We start from the raw sequence: 14891 nt of genomic DNA, 5'->3' as shown, positions 1-14891 counted from the left end.
TAAATGAAGAAACATAAACGAACACCAACTAAAGTCTAATACTTGTTTAGTTACCCTTAAAAATTATAAGTTAAACAAAGAAACGTAAATCAACGAACAACGAAACATGTGTATACATTCATTCGTTTAATTTAATAAGCGAAAAAAATTACCCTTGTTCGTTCATTTATTAAACAAACGAACATAAACGGATCATCTGCCAAACTGTCCATGAGCAACTTATAGTTAAAACTTAAAATCATGAAAAAGAAAATAGACAAATTGAAACTGTTCCGCCCACCGTGGGGCTCGAACCCACGACCACAAGGTTAAGAGCCTTGCGCTCTACCAACTGAGCTAGACGGGCTGTACGTTCCGTGATACAGAGACAAGGTATCTACTCCTTCACCTTAGTAACAATTTTGCCTACATTTCTTTAAAACAGGTACCTTTATTAGTTGTCACAAATTTGCATCTTCATGTGAAACATTAAAATTGTAGTTTTGATAGTACTTGATCATTTGATTTAGGGGTGTTTAGTATTCTAATCGGACTTGAAAAACTCTAAGTTTGAATTGAATACGAATTTTTGATTTTCGATTCGAAGTCTGAGTTCAAGTTATGCATTTTATTTTGTGTTATATATACAAACATAATTACATAAGCATTTTATTTTGTGTTATATATACAAACATAATTACATATCTACACAAACACTGCACACATATACATATATAGAGAGACACACAATTACAAAAGAGCTTCCAATAAGACTTCAAAATTCTGAATGCATAATCTAGTAATAGGTTTGTCAACTATGGGTGTTCAGTGTTTAAATCAGGACTCGAAAAACTAGTTCATGATGGCTAGTTTTCAGAATACAATTACTAAAGTCTTGATTCAAGCGTTAGCCGTGTGGTCACTTTAACTAGACCCGGTTTTTTGTATTTGAAGAAATCTCAAGGAAAACTGTATACAATGAGACTATTTGGTCTTGGAGACACTGAGTGATAGTTATACTAATGTGCTAATCTATTCTGCCTCTTTGAATGTCTTCATAGAGATCTAATTACTTTCAAGGTATAAAGTCTAAATTTATATTTAAACGAATTTTTAAATTCAGACTTATATTTAAATCTCATTATAAAGGAGATGTGTATTAATCAAGTTTTTATGTATACAATTTTTTATTTTTTATTATTATTATTATTTACCAAAAGGGTATGGTTGGAAAAAGTATTTACCAACTTGGTGTAGTTGGAAAATTTCATAGTTTGTGGAAGCGAACACAAGAGAAAGACTCAAACTAGCAAATACAAATGGGCTAAATTCAAAAGTCTTCTGCAGCAAGTACACATGGTATGATTAAGAATTCAAAAGAAACAAAAGTTCTAAACAAGTAAAACATATGTTGACTAAAAACAAATTCATGATACAAATCTAGCCAATAAACCTGAGCCACTGAAAATGGCATACAGTCCATGTTTGTTGTCGCTTACAGGAACGGGGGCAGTATAACCCATCGGCGAGGGTACTTTGGTCTTCCTTCCTTCCCATCAAACAGCTGCAACAAACAAATATCATAAGATGGCATCAGAGCTAATAGTCAAAATTTGAGCAAATTTGACCCGTTTGAGTTAAAAAAAAAAAACTAAAGTAAAACAACCCAAAAGTAACTAAACGGGTTCATATCAACCTAATGTTAGTTCAGTAAGTAAAAAGGTCAAGAAAATTACCCTCCTGAGACGCCGATGTTTGGCCAACGCCCAGTTAGTCATAATGGAAGCAGCAACCACAAGAAACACATAACCCGCAACAGTTTGTGTTGCGATATTAAAACCCAACCACTGATAAATCTCGGTAGTGTAATTCGCACACGTCACAATATTAAATAAAAACCCACGTGGAATCTGGTACCCTTCATTCCCACTCGGGCTCCTAAGATTCCTTAGTATGATGTGGCAATACAAGTTTGCAACTTGCATAACCAACCCGAACCCAAATCCAACTTTCATTTGAAGATCACTCACAGGCGTATAAAACGGATGATTAACATAATAAGCTATGTAACACCCGAAAGTCCAATAATAAGCACAGTTCCTAAACACATTTGAAAGAGGCGAAGTTGCGTGACTGAACCGGTGCACAAAAAATGTCTCCATGATCCGTTTGAAGTAGTGTAAAGACCAATAATATAATGCATATGTTTGAACCGGATGGATGACCCGTTCACCTTTGTACCCGAAAAATTGGTACACCTCTGGGATGTAGTAGAAGACGGGGTAGAGGATTAACGGGCCCAAGTACTCGAAAAAGAAGAGTGTGCGGTATGAAACTTGCGGGCCCAAATCCTTGAACACTACGGTTATGGTGTCATTATTTCCATTTGTGTAGTCTTTGAGGCTTTTTTTGGATTGAAGAACAACGGGCTTCTTTGAGCCCGGTTCTAGGGGTAGGGTCAGCCGTTGTCGAGAAGAATAGTATTTCTTGACTGTTTAAAGAAAATGCAAGTGAGTAAGAAGAAATATGGTTTTGATTATATAAAAGCCCTTGAACAAATACATGAAATGAAGACTATTTAATAATTAGGAACAAAAGGAACCACTTTTGGCTTTTGATCTCTACAATCCATTGACATATGATTCAATGGCTTAAAAGTGATTCATTTGGTACCCAACCATCTAGTGGTTATCATTCTATATTTGCTCAAATTCATTGTGTATAAACTTTATAAACTTAGCAATATCTATATTATTATTGGTGTTTGTAAATCAGTGCAATGAACAGTAAATTTATTTATTTTTTAATTTTCTTTTATTTTTTAAATTGACCACAAATGTTTTGTTTTTTATAGTTTGACCACAAAGATTTTTTAAGAACTAAAATTAGTAAAGCTTTAATTTTTATAATAGACCACAAATTTTTTGTACTTTGAAGTTTAGCCACAAAGTTTTTAATTTTTTATTTTGATTTTAAAAAAAACACTTTTTTTTCCTCGACCATTTGTGACGAACCAAACAGATACCAACATGACACCCGTATTTGTTTTTATGGTTTTCGATCCATGTAAACCACGTGTCAGTATCCCGACTTTATTCGTTTCTATGGTTTTCAATCGATGACTGAATTCCCTCCGGTTCATACGAAAACAGGCAACTTTAGATTGTATTAGATCCATAATGAGTCAATCGGGTGAACCATATATAATTCGGGTTGTATTTGATCAATTTAATGAGTAAAACTTACTTTGCTTATGAATTGCTTCCTGCACATCAGCCACAGTAGCCTGTTCCACAAAATAATAATAGTAAACATCAAAACCCTAAAACAATTGAATATAGAGTAATTGAAATGAAATGGAAGTTACAGAGTTGTCGAGAACAACGCCGCCGTTGATTAATTCTCTGCCGCTCCGCGTAGTGATAGTAACGGTGACCTTCATTTTTCCGACAATGGTTGAGTTGAGATCTGGTTGGAGCGGTTAATGGGTATTAATAAGGTTGTGGGATAGTATAGGTGATGGATGGATTAATTAAGGGTGCAAAGTGTGATTTTGGTGATGAATTTTAAAGGCGTCCAGTTGGGGTAGATGGAACTACCTGTGTGTCGAGTTTCCGGGTTTTTGGTAGGGGTGTTCACGGTTTGTGAGTCAAATCGTGAACCAAACTATTAGTAACGGTTTTTAATTATTGTAAATCAAAATCAAACCGTTGAACTTTTAACTAAACCGAACCAAACTATAAGTTACTGGTTGGTTCCGGTTTAATTTCACGATTTAGACCTGTTGGGTTGTGAATAATTTGCAAAAGTTTAGCATATTTAAATACAATTTTTCCACTGACACATTAAACACAAGTTGTCGAGAAATATGAAAATGCATCAAGATAACTAACCGTATTCATCAAGATAACTAGTTTCAAAATAATTAGTGACATAGTGGGCCAAATAGATGAATTAAGGTATTTAGTGCATTACTGGTTTATATTTAACACAAATATATTGGTATATATGATCTGGTCTAGTTTTATATGGTTAGTTTTAGTTAGAAACCATAAACTAGACCGTTCGCTACAGCTAAAATTTTTAGACCAGCCGACCGAAACTCAAAAAAAAAAAATCGTGAAACCGAATCAAAAACTGGTTTTGCCAGTTTCACGGTTTCAAACCGAACCGTGAACACCTCTAGTTTATGGTATAAAAATTACAAATGACATACAAGTGATGGTTAAGGCTTGATATTTTATGGTCTTAGTTTGAAAAATGGGGGTTTTCCTATAATGATGGGTTTCTTGCATGAGGGCCTATAAAGTTGAAGTGTCGGTATTTACGGTTGGCATTCCGTCTCGAGAAAACTCTTAGGCTCCAAACATTTAGGGGGTGTTTGTTTTTTTACACAAGATCTTCATGGCCTCTTTTGTCTGCAGCGCGCAGACCACGCACAGACATTGACCTCTACATACTGTTTGTTTTTTCGAAGACGTTTCATTAAAAAACGTATGTGCGCCCTCTTCTTGGTGCAGACTTGGACCGTAGTCTTCCAACCTCTTCTAAACTCATTATGTCCATCATATATCAATTAAGTTATTAAGTTTTTGTTAATTGAATTCTTGTTAATTGATTTGTTCAATTGAGTTGTTAATTGATTATTATTATTTTTTTGTTCAATTATAATTTTGCATAATTGTTCAAGTATTATTTATTAGTTTTTAGTTGAAAAAAGTTTGTAGAAAATTTAGGTTTATAAAAAGTCTATAGAAAGTTTTTAGTTGAAAAAAACGGTTTGTAGAAAGTTTATGTTTATGTCATTGACTTGTGAGTTGTTTTAAGCTGGAGTTTTGGCTCGTTTCATTCATTATGTATGATCTATCTATTTTCGAAAATAAATGAAGAAACTTTTGGAGGAAAAAACATTCATGTGGAAATTTGTTAAGGTAAATTTTATAATTTGCTAGTTCATTAGTTTTAAAATCACCCGACCTTGTGTTGCTTGGTTATTTTAACTTGTAATTATTTGTTTATTCGTTTAGATTTGGCAAGACTTGACAATTGCTACACTAATGGAACTTGACGATTTGATTATAAGATTAGAAAATGGTTCAAATAAGAATAAGGAGTTTCCTAGGAATGGTAAGAACCAATAATTTTTTGACATGTGGCATTACAAATTATGATGAAAGAACAATTCTAGTAAACTATGTCGGTTATAAAGGTAAAAGAGTAACTTTAGGAAACTATGTCGGTTTTTGGTAATTTTAAATCTCAACCATTGATTAGCATGATCCAATAGCTATGATTTATTCCTAGTATTCCTAGGAAATTACTTCTTTTTACTATAACCCTCCCCTATAAGATTAATATCAAAACTTTTTTATATGTTGTTTGTAAGAGCCTAATGATTCTCATACATGTTAATTTTGGATTATGTATTTTGATATTGTGAGCATTTTTAATTATGGATACTTTGTATTTTTTGGTATAAAATTTGGATTTATATATTTTTAATTGTTGCTGGATAATTTGTGTTTTTGGTATAAAGCATATATTGAAAGTTTTAGCAGTTACGTTAAAAAACAAACAGTCCTCTTCTGCTACAAATATCTGCAGATGTGGTCAGCAGACTACAGACATTTTACCCCTGAAAAAACAAACAGCGGCTAAATGAAAAAAAAATAAGTGAAGGGTAGGGTTTGAAGTAGGCACGTGGGGTCGTAGGCGGTAGGTTGGTAGCTGTATCTATGGTAGCTTGATTTGGTTGATTTTCATACATAGGATTTCTTTGTTTGTTGTTTTATACTTTCTAAATTGTGAAAGAGAAAATAAGAAACACCCATTTATTCATACGATCCTGGATTCTGGAATAACAGGACCATCGGCCCAAGATGACGCAACACCGGCCTAGTTGTGCAGGCTCAAAATTAATGGCCCAAAGTCCCAACATTCCATTTGTTCACTACTTCACCACTTCGTCTCCAACTATGATTTGCAACCAACTTTTCTAAGACACCAGGAGAGAGAAACAATCATTTGTTTTTCTTTTAGTCATTTTAATTTCTTAAAGTTTTAGGAGTTAGGTAACTTTTGCACCCATGTGGTCAAAAGACGGATGCACTTTACAACCTCATTTTTGAATTTAAGTCACATGCAACTCCAACGTTGTCAATGTGACGCACTTTGATCTAGGGATAAGATAGGCATCGTGCCGGGTACCAGCATCGAAAATCTCGATCCCGAAAATTACAAATTCTTGGTACCGGTACCTTTATTAAAAGTTAAATTCGAGAAATACCGGTACCGTAGCGATCCCGAAACTCAAAACTTTGATACCGATTGTACCAAATCGGTACCGATTTCAGCACCGGTACCGAATTTGCTATCCCTACTTTGAGCCCAACCAACTAACTCTGTTAGTTTCTTCTGTCAAAAAAGTGTGAGGCCAGGTGCAAAATCACCTTTTCACACATAAACTTAGTTTCTGTTAATAAAACTTCACGGCTTGTGTCGTCTAAGTGATCATTTTACATTTTATATTACACATTCCATAAACAAGAGTAAGAGGTGAAATTGAAACTTGTCAATGTTCATTGCACGAAAATTATATAACCAACATTATGGAAAAGCGGGCAAGGTGATCATGAATTCTTAATGGAGATCGTTATGCTGCCTAGTTACAAACATGACAACCTTGTTTCTCTCATTGGATTCATTGACGAAGGTAACGAAAAAAGTTCTTGTTTACAAGTATGAAGAAAATGGAAGCCTGGACAAACATCTGGACTCCACACACCTCACATGGGAGCAACGTCTTCAAATATGTCTTGGTGCGGCTCGCGGACTTGAGTTCCTTCACAGCAGAGTGGGAATGGGACATTGCGTGCTACATTGTGATGTAAAAAGTTCTAAATTGTTAGATGCTAATTGGGAAGCTAAGATTTTATATTTTGGATTGTCTAAAATAGGCCTAAAAAATCAACCATATACTTTTCTATGCACGTTGGCTTGTGGCACACAAGGTTATGTGGATCCGCTATATGCAAGTACTCAAGTGCTAACAAAAGAATCTGATGTGTATTCTTTTGGCATTGTACTATTTGAGGTATTGTGTGCGAGGCTCGCAATAATTAGGAATTATGATGACAAGCATATGCGTCTCTCTAGATTGGTTAATATTTATTACGGAAAGGGAAAGTTGTCATCTTCCCCAGTCTTGTTGAGCAAATGAAGCCAGACTCGTTAGCAGTATTCTCGAAAATTGCTTTTTAATGCCTGAATGAATGAAAATCGAAAGGGGCGACCAACAATGAGATCTGTTGTTGAAGAACTAGAAAGCGCATTGGAACATCAACTTGTAAGTTATTACTTTCTTGAACTTAAATAAATTTTATTATATATGCTATTTTTTTTATTATAACTGATCAAACTTAAACTCACAAACTTTGTGCTATCTGATACCAAGGTAAATGAATTATTGAGCCAGTACTTCAAACCGTAAGCTATTGATAACCTTGTTTTCAAATTAGACTGTAATATTAGTTCTTCGTGTCTTATTTGAATGCAAACTAAGGTGTTGTTTGTTTTTGAAGACAAAAACTGTTTGCAATCTGATTTCATCTGATTTCATGTCTGCAACTGAAGATGTGGTCTGAAGGTCTGCAATCTGAACATATAATACTGTTTGTTTTATAAACCGGGGTATCGTCTGCATAAGCTGAAAATTAGTTACCTATCATACATATCACAGTATATAGAAGTCATTAAAGTCTGTAGACTAGTAAAATAGTTGGAGGTGGTAGTGGACGATGGTTTTGGGCGACGGGTAGGTGGTGGTGGTGATGGTGGGTGGTGGTGGCGGACGGTGGGTGGTGGTAGTGGAAGATGGTTGTGGCTGACGGGTGGGTGGTGGTGATGGATGGAGGTGGTGGTGGTGGTGATGGACGGTGGTGGTGGGTGGTGGTGGTGGACGGTGGGTGGTGGTAGGTAGTGGTGGCAGACTGTGGGTGGTGGTAGTGGACGATGGTTGTGGCCTATGGGTGGGTGGTGGTGGTTATGGATGGTGGTGGTGGTGGGGGGTGGTGGTGGTAGGGTGGTGGATGGTGGTGTTAGTGGACGGTGGTGGTGGCGGACGGTGGGTGGTGGTGGTGATGGACGGTGGGTGGTGGTGGAGGTGTTGGACATTAGCTGTTGGTAGGATGTTAAGAAGTGTGAAGATGTGTGAAGATGTTAAATAATAGCTTATTTTTTAATACCATAAAAGCAGTTTGCAGATCTTATTTAAAAAAAAAAACAAACAGTCTTCAGAAGCTTATGTATGCGCGCCCGCAGACATAAGCCTCCTGCGGATGTTTTAAGTAAAAACAACACCACCCAAAACTTTTTATTTGGGGTGACAACTCACACTCTCTAACTATGCTATAAAACTACACCCTTGTTGATATTTAAGGAACTTGAACCCTCACAATTTGGAAAGACGAAACATGATGTTCAACGCCTTTGTATTGTTAACGGAAAATTCCAAGGCCCGTCGGTGTATTTGATGTGTGCTAGACGAACCAATAAAACATTTAGAAGTAACCTGGTAACTGAAAATAATACGTTTAGCATACACACTAATTTAATATGGTTTTCATAAAGATATTCGTGGTAAATTAAGAATATATGGACGATGACATGATGTTATATCTTCCTTCATGTCTCGATGTAGAAATTCTAAAGAACGTAAGAAACTGACAACGTGGCGCAATCTCCGACATGGTCTCGTGAGGCATGCATGAGACGAAACGAGACAAGAAAGAATTGCAATTCTTTCACTTAACTTTGTAAATAATTGACGGCCCCAATTGCCCAAGTGACGTTGATTGAACTCAAGAGGACTAAACAACCTTTATATATATATATATATATATATATATATATATATATATATATATATAGGATCATTATCATGTGAGAACTTTTTGAGAATCGAGAACTATGAGAACCATTTTGGACCACAAAAAAACCCAAAAATAAAAAAAATCATAAAACAAAAAAAAACATAAAAATAAAAAAAGTAAAAAAAACCAAAGTTTTTATTTATCATCTCGGTTTCTTAAAAAAAAAAACGTAAAAAAAAAATTCTCGGTTTAGCTAAATTATACATATACATATATGTATAATATGTACATATATGTACACACATGTTTTTTTCCTATACACATATGTATAATTTAAGGTAAATGATAATGTATATATGTGTACATTACATAACTAGAGATTAAATGAAAGTATACATATGTGTATAGGTATAATACGAATTAAAAAGAAAAAAAAAATCAGTTTTTTTATTATACATATATGTATAATATGTACACACATGTTTTTTCCTATACACATATATATAATTTAAGGTAAATGATAATGTACATATGTGTATATTACGTAACTAGAGATTAAATGAAAATATACATATGTGTATAGGTATAATACGAATTAAAAAGAAAAAAAAATCGGTTTTTTTTAATAAAACCGGAATGAAATATAAGAATTTTGGTTTTTTTACTTTTTTAAAATTTTGGTTTTGTTTGTTTTATAATTTTTTTAATATTTTTTTTGAGGGTTTTTTTAGTGGTCCAAAATGGTTCTCAAAGTTCTTAATTTGTCAATGGTTCTCTTAGGATCCTTACCCCCTATATATATATATACATATATATATATATATGTTATTCTACTATTGATTAGCATCTACTAATATATTCTATGGGTTTTGAGGAAATACTCTTTTACCACCCAAATGTCCTCCTAGGGACAACTAATTTGTATACTTATTGCTATGTGTAATTAAAACTAGTTAGTTATATAATAAACATACAATAATTTGTTTACATTCGTTTCAACTGCTTTATCCGTAACAATTTGAATGATCGATAAAACATAAGAAAACACCAAAAACAAGTACGTTTAGTATATTCTTATTAATAGAAATTTTATCGGTCTGCGGTACTCAAAACTTAACATTGGGATAACAAAAACGTACATATGTTAATTAAATCATATTTTTATATATAATTAGGTAGAAATTATTCAATAGAGTTATAATTTTAATTAAATGAAATGTTGAAAGACTGTAATGGTAAATTCAAATCTGGCTACTACTTTAATGATTGAAAAATTCAATAAATATCCAACAAAAATCAGTGGAGAGTCTTTGAATTCTTGCTTAATCCTGTTCTCCATCAACAAATTCCACCCAAACACAACATTTTGTAACCTCATGGCTTCCATTCCAGAACTAGACCACCTCAAAATCCCCCTTGAAGACATCAAATTGGCCACCAACAACTTTACCGACTCTAATATAATTGGTCAGGGCGGATTCGGGAAGGTCTACAAGGGCCAGTTCCCCCTCTCCGCCTCTACCTCTTCGACCATGCCAGCCGCTAGGCCCACCACGGTTGCAGTGAAACGATTAGACGTGAAGGGCGGACAAGGACAGCATGAGTTCTTAATGGAGATCGCTATGCTTTCTAGTTACAAACATGATAACCTCGTATCTCTTGTTGGATTCTCTGAAGAAGGTGACGAGAAACTCATTGTCTATAAGCATGAGGTTCGTGGAAGCCTTGATAAGTATCTAGCAACCGATCTAACATGGGTGCAACGACTTCAAATATGTCTTGGTGCTGCTCGTGGACTAAACTACCTTCATGTTGGGGTAGGAGAAGGCCACAGAGTGTTACATCGTGACATAAAGAGCTCAAACATCTTATTAGACGAAAACTGGGAAGCTAAAGTTTCTGATTTTGGGTTATCTAAAATAGGCCCCACAAATCAGGAGATCACTTTTCTTATTACAACTGCTGCTGGCACATTTGGTTATGTAGATCCGGTGTATGTATCGAGTGGTGTGCTTTCAAAAAAATCTGATGTGTACTCTTTTGGTGTTGTGTTATTTGAAGTTTTATGTGGGAGACTAGCAATGAACGGAAAATATGAAGACGAACGTCGGTTTTTAGCTCATTTAGCCAAACTCCGTTTTGAAGAGGGAAAACTAGATGAAATTATCCTCCCCAAAATACGAAAACAAATTAAGCCGAATTCGTTGCGGACATACTCCAGCATTGCTTATCAATGCCTGAAATTTGACCGAAAACAACGTCCAACGATGGCCTTAATCATTGAACAACTACAAACTTCATTGGAGTTTCAAATTGTAAGTTATCAATCTTTTAAAATTAGGATGCAAATTTGTTTGATTTATGAAAATATCAACTAACGCTATAAAACTTAATGGCAGGATTGCAAAAAAATCACAGGAATTGGGTTATGGGGATCGAGCACAGGTGGATCTCCATGGTCTTTGCAACTTGACAGTAATCAAAAGCTTAGGAAGATAACGATAGATCACGAGGATTGGATTTATTCCATTGGTTTTACAACTGAAGATTTTAATGGTTCGTTAGATTCTTCTCAACACCATGGTGGTGGCGGTGGCAAGAGCGGTGGCCAAATTTCTGAGGTGATCTTTTATCCCTGTTCATCATTTGCTGAGTGAAGTTGAAAACTAATTAACCATAATAATTATAAAGGCCAGAAAAATATACACCTGAGTTCAAGTTTGATTATTGGTAAAAATAAGACAACAATTTAATTTTAGATTCATATTAACTAGTAAAATTTCTCCGCACGTTGTGGCAAAAATTCAATAAGTGTCAGTTCGATTTATTACGGTACCGGCACTTGATCTGTCAATAGGGTGCCAACACGTGTTTTACATTGAAAAATGAAAACCACTTGAACCAATGTTCAGTCAGAATTGACATACTTTTGATGTTGTTTGGATAATATCATTTGGTACGCCCCAGTACCGGTATGGTAACGCTATTCACTAGCTTATGGTAAAAAAATAGTCTAATGTAAATACAACACGGTTTTAAACGAATTTATCCTGAAAACCATAAAGATGATTACTACTTACTATACATGGTTTGTAACATCAAAAATTAGTGCTAATTAAAACGCTTTATTCCCTAAATAAATTCATTAATCTCAAACATCAAAACATAATCATAGCATTAGCTAAAGGTTAATAACGCATACGCAAACATGGCGTTCTTCAAACAAATTATTATTTACATATTGATACCATATTTGTTTTTTTTTTTAACATAAAAGCATATTGTTTATATATTAAGTAACTAGTTTTAGAGCTCGTGTCATACACGGGATAATTCACATTATAAAATTATAAGTAAAACAAATAATTACATAGCATATATGAAAAAATATATATTACATCTATGCTTGTATCTATACAATGTGTACATAAATTGATTTTATTTTTATCACAAAATTATTTTTTTAAATGAACTTAATAAAAAAATGTTCATGCAAAAACGTACCCGAGAATATTTCTTTCTATTGAAAAATTCATTCTCGGTGCCATATATGTATAATTGAAAGGCTTTTGGTTATGAACCAGTTTCGGAAATAAAGCTTCTCATACAATAGTAGTTCTAACCACCCAGTCTAAATACAAAAGGAGTGTTACCTTTATTGATATATTTATTAATTTACTATTTATTAAAAAAAAGTAGAACATTAAATTGTAACAATGGATGTGCTTTAAGAGCTATATTTTTTTGAGCTGCACCATGAAAAAGATTTTGATAAGTTTTAAAGGCTTTTTGACTTTGTCATAATGACAACATAAAAAAAATAACATGTTATTTGAGCATAGTTTTCCATGACATTTTTTCCATACAACGTTCTGATTACATTGAAAGAAAAATTAATGTTGACATAAATATTTCAAAATTGATAAAAGTTAGAATCATTAATAGGCATGGGGGTGGTATGTCGAAAGTGCTCGCAATCTTTTCTTACATTTTAACAGTTGAAGGAAAAATAGTCAGTTTGTCAAATACCGAACCTTTTGATTATTTTAAAAAATACCCTTAAAAATAAATTTGAAACACGAATCATGTTTAAAATTCTAACTTTCATACTTTTGACATTTTAAAGTCAACACTTTGAACCCATAACAAATTTGACGATAAATTTATTTTGCATTCTCAAACTTTTAAAAATACTCAAAATTTTCATTTTTGACCCGTAACAAATTTTGACATAAATGTAGTTAACTTGTACCAAATAATATATTTACCAACTTTTGACCCATAATATCAAATTTAAGTTCCATAAAAAACCCGAAACAATTTTCATTTGAGAAACATGATTTGTTGTTTATTTTTGAAATTCACCAAGTATTTTGAAATATGTAGTAAAATAATATGTTAATATTTATATTTATAAAGATATATAGATATATATAAATATAGTGTAAAAGGAAAATGAATAATTATTGATTTATTACATATATTAGGGTATATTAGTTTTGGAGGGAAAAAATTATGAGAATTAACCAAAACATGACAAGTGTCTACATTTATTTTACTTTATTAGGATAGGTAGATTGATATTGTGATTAATTGCATTTTTCTCATTGAATAAGTTTACAGTTACAAATTACGAAATATGTAATCATGGGCAATCAATAATGGTAATAATTGTGATGATACGAAGAAGGAAAAATAATTCAGAATATTTGGATTTATTCTTTAATAGATTATTCTCAATTTACATGTACAAAGTACAAATTCATGTGGAAATAGGGTTTGTTAAAGTGAATGATCGGCGATAAACATCTTTCAAATGGGGAATCATTCCAAATTTAAACTGACCACCTTGTGGTGTAGCTCAATTCAAGCTTAGCTAATTCTATTAATGCCGTATGAAAATTCATTTGGCTAGAGTAAAGAAAATAAAGCATAAAAGAAACAAACCCAACAGTAGTTTTCAAGATGTTATTTAATATTTAATGAAGGTTGTAGTCTAAGCTTTAACAATGGTAGATCATTGTAGCATTTCATTATACTTTAATATATAGTATATGATATAATGTCTCGTTAAACAACCATAAATTTATATCCCTCGAATAGACTTTGATCTTACCCTTGCGACATTATGTGGGTGATCAAAGTCTCTTCGCACATTTTTGTTATTGTATTAAATTAACCATTTTAAGAATATTTAACTTGAAAACAATTTTCATATCAAATAACTGAAATATTTTGATTAATTAAAATTTATCCTAAATGTTACGGAGCATATAACCTAGTGCTCAAAAGTTGAGCTAATAAATATCCATTGATGGAAAATCATTTTAACATGCTCATCATTGTTTTTTCTAAGATTAACTTTGACGCGGATGAAGAAATAACAGAGATACTCGGTACAGTTGGAGTAACAACGGGACATTATTGGGGTTATACAGTGATCTCTTCGTTATCATTTAGAACAAATAAAAAAAATCTAGGGCCTTTTGGAAAGGAGACAGGAGATCGGTTTTCAGTTCCATGGGATGTAGGCTCATTTGCAGGGTTTTATGGTCGTGCTGGCTTTTACTTGGATGGCCTTGGTTGTTATTTAAAGGCTACCATATGAAAAACTTTTGCTTCATAGAAGAACTGCTTAATGATTAACTCAGTGAATCAACAACATTCATTTTATAAACCAAACATTAAATGAGTATGGAACCAATGTATATCGCAATAAGGCATTTTCTTGCATTGTTTCACAAGGGGTTGTCGCCCCTACCGAGGGTGACTTATTGGGGTGGTCTTAATCTGTGTATCCTACTGATGGTTGGGGTATAAATCATGTGTATATATGTGTTATTTCATGTATTTTATTGTTTATATCTAGCGAACACAATTACTTAGAGTTCTTTTATGATTACTGGTGTTCGGAGCTTAAATGAGCTAATTCAGAGCCACCCAAATGAAGATTAAGCAAGTTTCGAGAAGACGAAAGCATAGGGAAGCATATATGGATGTTAAGAAGGATTCGAGAAAGGTGCTTTTTCATAATTGAAGCAT

General features: G+C 33.4%; 2 protein-coding genes and 1 non-coding gene across 3 annotated transcripts; 1 reads left to right on the top strand and 2 right to left on the bottom strand.

Annotated features, from left to right (window-relative positions):
• Nucleotides 1–273: 273 nt before the first annotated feature.
• TRNAK-CUU (transfer RNA lysine (anticodon CUU)) lies at nucleotides 274–346 on the bottom strand. Its single transcript has one exon. It is a non-coding gene; the product is annotated as a tRNA-Lys (tRNA).
• A 973-nt stretch (nucleotides 347–1319) lies between these two features.
• On the bottom strand, nucleotides 1320–3444 carry LOC143594797 (very-long-chain enoyl-CoA reductase-like). The gene is made up of 4 exons (XM_077074023.1): nucleotides 3347–3444; nucleotides 3226–3265; nucleotides 1716–2470; nucleotides 1320–1543 (listed from the first exon to the last, which is right to left on the bottom strand). Exons 1-4 carry the CDS (start codon nucleotides 3419–3421, stop codon nucleotides 1475–1477), a joined length of 939 nt encoding a protein of 312 aa, XP_076930138.1. The 5' UTR covers nucleotides 3422–3444; the 3' UTR covers nucleotides 1320–1474.
• Nucleotides 3445–10200: 6756 nt separating this feature from the next.
• LOC143594796 (putative serine/threonine-protein kinase PBL1) lies at nucleotides 10201–14488 on the top strand. Its single transcript, XM_077074022.1, has 3 exons — nucleotides 10201–11164; nucleotides 11249–11470; nucleotides 14206–14488. The coding sequence occupies exons 1-3, from the start codon at nucleotides 10226–10228 to the stop codon at nucleotides 14455–14457; spliced, it is 1413 nt and encodes a 470-aa protein (XP_076930137.1). The 5' UTR covers nucleotides 10201–10225; the 3' UTR covers nucleotides 14458–14488.
• Nucleotides 14489–14891: the final 403 nt, after the last annotated feature.

Source organism: Bidens hawaiensis, unplaced genomic scaffold (genome assembly GCF_021521415.1).
Source record: "Bidens hawaiensis isolate Kalapana, Puna unplaced genomic scaffold, B.hawaiensis_p1.1 tig00044214_1, whole genome shotgun sequence".
Classification (NCBI taxonomy): Eukaryota; Viridiplantae; Streptophyta; class Magnoliopsida; order Asterales; family Asteraceae; genus Bidens; species Bidens hawaiensis.
This window is presented reverse-complemented; position numbering and strand designations above follow the sequence as displayed.